We start from the raw sequence: 8,156 nt of genomic DNA, 5'->3' as shown, positions 1-8,156 counted from the left end.
GGAGCGTGTCCAGCTCAACGGCCGAGGCACCGCTCCTCAGGCGTTGTGACGGGGATCCGAAATCCTTCCTGCACCGTCTGTGCCAGGCCCACCTGGACCCGGACTCGGACAAGCATGAAACAGGTGCCTCTTTCATGGTCAGAGACCGCACCTAGTTCGGCCCCTGGTGCACTCCGTGAGACACTGGTCATTCACAAAGACCTTGCAGAGGGAGCGGAATTTTACAATATCACCTTGGGCTGGGGTGGCCTCGGGGCGGGGCTCTGAGCCTCAGCGCGGCACCGCCCCGGAGCGTGTCCAGCTCAACGGCCGAGGCACCGCTCCTCAGGCGTTGTGACGGGGATCCGAAATCCTTCCTGCACCGTCTGTGCCAGGCCCACCTGGACCCGGACTCGGACAAGCATGAAACAGGTGCCTCTTTCATGGTCAGAGACCGCACCTAGTTCGGCCCCTGGTGCACTCCGTGAGACACTGGTCATTCACAAAGACCTTGCAGAGGGAGCGGAATTTTACAATATCACCTCACTAGTAAAACCTGCAAAGGACAGAATTAGAGAAGGAGACAGCAAAACATCACGGCTGCGGGTGACGCACGTGCACCGAGGGCTCCAGGGTCCAGGGGCGGAGCTCCCGCAGACCGGGCCCACCAGGCCGACGGCGGGAGGTCCGAGCAGCTGGGCAGCAGCATCGGCTCTTCCTGCAACGACAGGGGTGCAGAACAGGTGGGTTCCTCTGCGGGGTCTTCCAGGAGCTGCACGACTCCCCCGACGGCCCAAGCAGGGAGCCCGGCGAGAAGGCCACCATTTTGTAAAAACGGGGTTCAAGGAAGGATGTGAGGAAGACAGTATCCACAGCTTTAGAAATGTTTTACCTTTTCCCAAGATGCAATGATCCGCCATGTCGAGGAAGACTGGCTGTGAGAAGAAACCTGCTTTGTACAATTTCTCGAGAGAGGTCTGGGTGTGACTCCTGGGCCCTCGAGGTGGGCGGTGAGGGACGGGGCCAGCTGTCCTAGGCCGGGCGTCCCCACTCAGGAGGCCTGGGTGGGCATCCCCGTAGGGACTTCCGCTTGGTTTCGCCAAGGGCCGCTCAGGCCTGAGGCAGGGCGCTCCTGACTGACCCTTTTAATCACCGAAGATAGCTGAAAGGACAGCGTTCTTGGTGCTACATAAACAGACTGTAACGGAGCCTGGGCCTCACTGGTGGGCAGTGGCAGCAGCGCCATGGCCCCGGGCTCTGGGTGCCCGCTGCTCACCCTGGCAGCGCCAGGCCCTGGTGCTCGGGGCAGGGGGTCTGCGCTGCCTCCTCGATGAGATGGGTTGGTGGTTTCTCCTGGCCTCCGCGTGTTCAGTGCTTCCCAGGCCTCCTTCCTGACCCGGCCCGGAACAATCGAGGCTTCTCCATTTGTCATTTCCAGGCGAGAGCCCTGTGCATCCTTTCTTTCCCTGTGTGGACGCTTTTACTTCTTAGAAATGCCTGAAAGTGCTGCTGCCTTTGGGGCTGATCTGTTAAGTCAGTTAAAAGGAGGTACAAGTTTTGCCTCGTCGGACCCACCCGGGGCCTCGGGGGACCTGGCGCCCATCCCTGCCTTGGTCTGGCCTGGGATGGAGGTCAGGGCAGGGTGTCTATGCAGCCGGCTTCTGGAGCCGAAACTCCGGGTCACGTTGCAAAGCGGACGTTTACAGCACATCGCAAACATCTCTTTCCTACGGGCCCTCTGGTCCTCTTGTGTAACTATGCACGTCTCCCTGATATATCTGGGGCGTTGGTGACACGGCCTGCACGGGCCCTGCTCCCCGACATGACGTTGGCGCTGCTAGGATTCCTTTGAAACCTTCCTCGGCTGGTCGTGCGGCCTGTCATTCCGGGGGGGCCTGGCTCGGAGGGCAGCTCTGCTACCTGACCTTGGGCTTCTAGGCAGGTCTGGCTCCAAACGCTTCCAGAGGCATCTCGCCTGTGCCCTCTTCTCATTTGCCAATATTACCTGATGAACTAGGTTCTGCGGCACCTAGGACTTGCCTCCTCCTTTTTGTAAGGTCTGTTGTATGTTGCTAAATGTTTGGCTTCATTGGTTTATAGCGACCTTTCTATAGGGCACACCCTGCTGACGCGCCCTCCCCGGAGCCCGCAGGCGTGGGCGGCCCCTTCTTGGCCCGTGGGGCGCTGCTGTGATCTTGACATAATTCATAGGCTTGTGGCTTTTTTTTTTTTTAATTTAAAGATATCAAGACTTAATTCACTAAAATTTATTCTACGTGGATATTTTTACTTCTGTACTTCTTTAAGTATCCATATTTTATCGGCTTACAGTTCATGCCTAAGTTTCCCCTGAAAATAGCAAATAAAATTGTGTATTTGTGGGGAAAAAAGAAATGTTTAGGGTAATGGTTAAAAATGAAGATGCTAAAATCAGAGAAAACTGGATTGAGGTCCCAGCTGCCCCTACTGCAAGTGACTTCATTAGGCCTGTTTCCACTTCTGTGTAAGGGGGCCCTACCTCATAGAGTGAGTCAGTGTATGATTTAATTGGACAATACTGGAAAAGTCCTTAACCTGGTGCCTGGATTATTGATTTAGGATTTAGAATTACTCTTATTATTTAGGTCAATGAATACTCATAATTATTATTCTCGACAGGTTTTTTCAAAGTTTTAATTTTTTTAGGATAACTAAATAGATTCACCGTATGAAGATGCAGAAAGCTTAAGCAATTATTCAAATGATTCAAATCTCCTCCTGTTTTCATCTTGTCTGAAAATTTTAAATGAAATATTTGAGTCAAAACTAGCCAAAAATTTGCTTCAAGTGGGCCAAGTTTGCCTACCAGAGCAACCATAGTCACTGTTTAATAACTATAACTTAAACAAAATCAGAGAATGGACCAGGCCTACGCATAGCCACTCCTGGGATCACTAAGGTATGAAAGAATATTCTCACTGACCTCATGGGTGTACCAAGTGGGATTAGGAAGAAAATAGGGTTTATTCCATCAATCCCACAAAAATGTCTCCTTTATTCTTCATAGCCACATGTTAAATTTATGAAAATTCTTCCATCTGTGTTTTTTTAAGATCCTTTTCTTTTTTCTTCACCATCTTCTGAAAGATTGTTTAACTTATATTTATTTACCCGCTCTTCTATGTCTTCTATAAAAAGCTTTTTTCAAAGAGGGAGAAAGGAAGTAAAGAAGCTAAATAGAGAAAACTCTATAAAAATGTTTTGCTGTATCCAGCCATCAGCAGCTAGGTTATTCTTCAAATTTACATAAGGATTTATTATCATCTTGACTGCAATCATGTAGAAAACGAACGGGGTACAAAGTACATGAGGCTAATTTAATAAAACGAGCTTTCTTTGCTTGTGAAATCTTTGAAGAAAGGAATCATTAGACAGAGACTTGCCTTGTTTTCACCAAGGTCAGGAGGCATGTCAACTTGGAGATGTGCCCTTGGCGAGAAGTCCTTAATTAGAAATTCCTCGGGAGCTGCTCCCAGTAGGTGCTTCCTAAGACGAAAAGACAAAATAACTTAGCAGGGAAGCCCTTACTAAGGGTAAGGTTACAACGTCCAGGTTCAGGTGAATGAAAGAAACAATTTGCTGACAGCAAAAGAGCAAAGCTGTCATGATGGGTTGCTGGATTTTGAATGAAAGTCTCTCCACCATATTAGTAGTAAGTATCATTTTTGTTATTTAACTTTAAATATATACATTGAATGTCTTGATGCTTAGGATAACTTGTAGAGCGATATGAAATAACTTCAAGTATTGCTCTGGTTAAAGGACTAAAACTTGTTAGAAAACATTCAATAGATATATTTAATTTACCCTTGCAGAATCATGTAAGTCATGACTTTTAAAGTCAAGTAGTTTGCTTTTGCATCATGTATGAATGTTTCTCTAAATCGAATGAAGGCTTTGAATTAGACTATGAAATTGGAATTTTTCCAGAGTACTTTCTGAGTTGTTTTTAAAGATTTCCTCCTTCTTGACATTATTGACTTAAAATGTTATAGCAATGTTGATTAGGATGGTTTTGTACTTTTCATTAATTTCCTTAAAATACACCCATATATGTTTAAAGTCTTTTTTTATAAAGTTAACAATTTCTTAGCATTACGATCACTGTTAAAAAACTGATCTATGAGAAATAAGTACTGTATATTGTGGTTGATATTGAGAAGCTCTTCGTTTCACTTTAAAAGAAGAACCCCAAGAACCCCAAGTGATTTTGAATAGAAGAAAAGGTTGAAGACAGTATTGATTGGTTCTTTTTTCATTCTACTCTAGCTCTCATGGCTGGGAGTAAATTTATATCTGTTTACTGACACATTCTTTTGGTACGAAGAGGAAGAGTCTTTCCTTTATACACGAGTTATTCTGGGTGTAAGTAGATTTGGGGACTACACATTAATTATCATTTCAGAAAGAAAATGCATTCTATTTTCCCCGGCTTCCTTGTTTTCACTGTATCTCTTTCTTGTGTGTTTATGTATGGACAGTCAACACTGGCTTGGGCTCGAGCATCTGCAGTGTGCCTGAATTTTAACTGCATGCTAATTCTGTTACCAATCAGTCGAAACCTCCTTTCACTCATGAGAGGGACAAGTAGTGTAAGTACTAAATTATCTGAAATAATTTCAGTTGTTATGATCTAATGTGTGTCATTGAAAACAAAGATGTACTTCACTATGAAATTCCCAATAATCCTGGTTAGATTGAGGTTTGTTTCTCTGTAGTGAGAACACAAGGACTAAAACTGAACGTCTGAAATTGGAACATCTGATTTGTCTTTTGCTTTTGCCATTGACTCCCTACATGACATTGGACTCATTGCTCAACCTTCCCCTGATGCATTTGCTTCATTGGAAAAGAAGAGCTAATAAGATTGACCTGACTCATGAAGATGGAAGTATTATAACAGCTTGAATTACTACAATTTCTGATTAAAAGGAGCTAAATAAGTAGATGAGCCAAATGCACTAAAGAAGCATCTCTCTGAGTTTTCAGCCCAGGAAAACACAGTCACTGTACATAGATTTTAGTATGTAACTTTTAGCCCCTACCAGACATATTGGGGTATTTCCCAATTATGTAGATTTCACCGTGTTGGGTGCTTACCTGTGTTTCCTGCCAAACAGAATAATGCACTGTACAGAAAAATAAGACCTTCAATAACCCTTCTAGACTACATAATTTATTATATAATCATCTTCATAATTTCATGAATATTTAGTTGTAGATGAATATAGAGCCTTTCTTGGTGTAGTAAGGAATAATTTATAGACTACTTAAACCATGTCACTGAGGATGATGGTTATAATCTTCATTTTCTAAATTAGCTGAGGCATGATTATTAGCAGGTTTATTCTAGAGTTTTGGCTTATAGCCAGGCAACTACTAACTCAGTCACTTTTATTGAGTTGAAATTTCAGCAAAGCCAGTAATAACCGTTTGATTTTGCTTGTTTAATTAATGGCCACTAATTTTTGTGTCATGTAGCCTCACCTTCAGTAATTTAGAGACAGGGCCTGAGTCTTCCTTTCTTAACTCTTAGGACACTGTTATTGCTATGATTTTCCCTGAATAAGACTTTGAATTTCTGTTATTCTAGTGCTTCAGAGGACCGTGGAGGAAGCAATTAGACAAAAATCTCAAATTCCACAAACTGGTTGCCTATGGGATAGCCATGAATGCAAGTAAGTGCTAGTTATTAATTGCCTGATTAATTTTATAATACCTCCCATTCACTTTATAGTTTTATTTCCTCCCTGCCAAAGACTCACCCTTAGGTAAAAGAAATCTTTGCCTTCCATCTGACCGTACAAACCTTATATAAATGGATTTCTAAATTTCTGATTTATACGCATGCAGTCTTCCCTACCAAGCCTTCAATTTGTCAAGGAAAAGTTTATGAAACTTCATTTTCATTTGTGAATAACTAAGCTTGTTGATAATACCATGGTAAAAACCCACTTGAAAAATGAACACTTTGTTAGTCAATATAATTCACATCAGAAATAAAATTGACCTATACTCAAAATCCCATTCAGTCGTAGGAAAACGACTATCACATGGTATCATGGGCAATAAAAAGAAAAAAGAAAAGCAAGATCATGTGAACAAGGTCCTGAATAGTATTGAGCTAGTGGATATAAAAGGATCTTGAAAAGATATGAAGCTTTATAGGTATATAAAGTGTTACCACTATTTCTTGAATAGAAAACCAGAGAATTCAAGATACACGCACTAGAAATTAGCATCAAAGGTCAAGGTTAAACTCTGGTGAGGAAGAAAGGAACAGGGGCAATAACCAACTGGCTTGTGGTTTTGTTGGGCAACAAAGACATTGAAATGAAAGGCTATCTGAACGATAAAGAGTTATGATTCAGAACTGTTTCCCTCAAACTAATTTAACAATAAACTGTTTTTCTCATTTGTTTTTATCCTCTCATGCATAAAAAATAGCAGAGTAAAAAGAACACTCAAAACAAATGCGGGTTTAATTAAGCAACAAGACATGACAGACGGTGCCCCAGTGCCAATTAGCACAACTTCGGGTGTGCGCTGAGATGTGTGGGGAGAGTTCCCTATCGGCTGTCTTCAATGCCAGATTAAACCAACCCCGGAAACGTTTGCAAAAGGTCTTTGGAGTTTGTTAAGACTTAAGCGTAAAAATACATCATGTCTTAGAGAACACTAGCGAAGGGATGGAGGACAAGGAACAGGGCTAATTCATGTTTGTGTTCCAAGGCCTGCAATAGTGCTGAGTATATGTAGGTGCCAATAATCTTTGTGAATGGGGGAAGGGATGAAGACTCAGGGAAGCAGATTTCAGCTCAGAAATGCAAGTCTTTGCCAGACCTTGAAAATTATCTAAAATTAGAACGAGGGTCCCCTGAGAGTGCTGAGTTCCCTGTTGGGGGAGGTGTCCTAGTGGAATCCAAATTGCTCCTTGAAAAGCACTTCAGAGAAGGAATTCAAGGAATCGCTAGGCTTCCTTTAAAATCTTAAGAATCTTTAATTCTATATTAAAAGAGGAGATAAAACACAGTACAATGTCAGGAAGAATATGATCACTCTGCAATAGCTTTAAGGCAGAATTGGACTCTAAGAGAAAGTTACAAACATATTACAGAGAGAAGGAACAAAAAAACCCACAGCGTCAAAACAATCAAAAAAGAAATCAAAGAATAAAGGAAAATATGTATTATACAATAGGTCTCTCCTTAAACCTTTGCGTATGTATATTTCTTCATCTGGAATCATATATCAATAGTATACCTGCATCAGTGATGTGTACCGAATATCTCCCTCCCATGTGCAAGATACCCTGATAGGAGCTGTAACCGTCTGAAACTGGTACAGTCAGTAATGTTTTCAGGATGGAGTATAATTCATAGGGACAGCAGTTGACTAGAATCAGATAACCAAGTTATTTTATACCCCTGCTAGTGATGGGTTGTGTGATCTCGGATAAGTTCCTTATGTCCTCCTCTGTGGAATTAAAAGAACAATAATCCAATCTATCCATCCTTATAAGATGCGCAGACCAGTTGTCAGGAGTGGACCTCTAGGAAACCGACAGACTTCAAGGTCATTCACTGTGGCTATTGCAAAGAGAATCAGGTCCAGGTTTAACAGGGCCAGCAGGCTCTGCTCGTCAAGCCCCGCCCACTGGTGCTTCCCCTCACCTCTCACCGCACCCCTTTGCTTTTCCCTAGCTCCTGGCGGTCCCTGAGCAGTCTGTGCCTTTACTCTTGGTATTCCCTTTGTCCAAAATGCTTATCCTCTCCTTCTTCGTTGGGTAAGTGGTTGCTGTACCCAGGACTCGTTGCCTGGCCAGCTTTCCTCTGAGCCTCCAGGTCTGGGCTGTTGGCCCTCCTCACCTGTGGGTCCAGCCGCACCTCCTGCCCTATAGTACTATTTCTCAGACTCTCATCACCTTAAAATTTGTGACTGGGCTTCCCTGGTGGCGCAGTGGTTGAGAGTCCGCCTGACGATGCAGGGGACACGGGTTCGTGCCCTGGTCCGGGAAGATCCCACATGCCGCGGAGCGGCTGGGCCCATGAGCCATGGCCGCTGAGCCTGCGCGTCCGGAGCCTGTGCTCCGCAACGGGAGAGGCCACAACAGTGAGAGGCCCGCGTACCACAAAAAA

The 8,156-nt window shown here is 43.8% G+C and overlaps 1 protein-coding gene across 1 annotated transcript in view; it reads left to right on the top strand.

Moving 5' to 3' along the window:
* The first annotated feature begins 3,622 nt into the window (after positions 1–3,622).
* The window catches only part of NOX3 (NADPH oxidase 3), a 58,407-nt gene continuing 53,873 nt past the window's right edge, over positions 3,623–8,156 (top strand). Inside the window, exons 1-4 of the mRNA XM_024747988.1 lie at positions 3,623–3,670; positions 4,288–4,383; positions 4,500–4,610; positions 5,612–5,696. Coding sequence (XP_024603756.1) covers positions 3,623–3,670; positions 4,288–4,383; positions 4,500–4,610; positions 5,612–5,696 — 340 coding nt within the window. The remainder of the gene's footprint in view (positions 3,671–4,287; positions 4,384–4,499; positions 4,611–5,611; positions 5,697–8,156) is intronic.

The sequence above is a fragment of the Neophocaena asiaeorientalis genome, unplaced genomic scaffold (assembly GCF_003031525.2).
Source record: "Neophocaena asiaeorientalis asiaeorientalis breed wild unplaced genomic scaffold, Neophocaena_asiaeorientalis_V1.1 scaffold123, whole genome shotgun sequence".
NCBI classification, from domain to species: Eukaryota; Metazoa; Chordata; class Mammalia; order Artiodactyla; family Phocoenidae; genus Neophocaena; species Neophocaena asiaeorientalis.
This window is presented reverse-complemented; position numbering and strand designations above follow the sequence as displayed.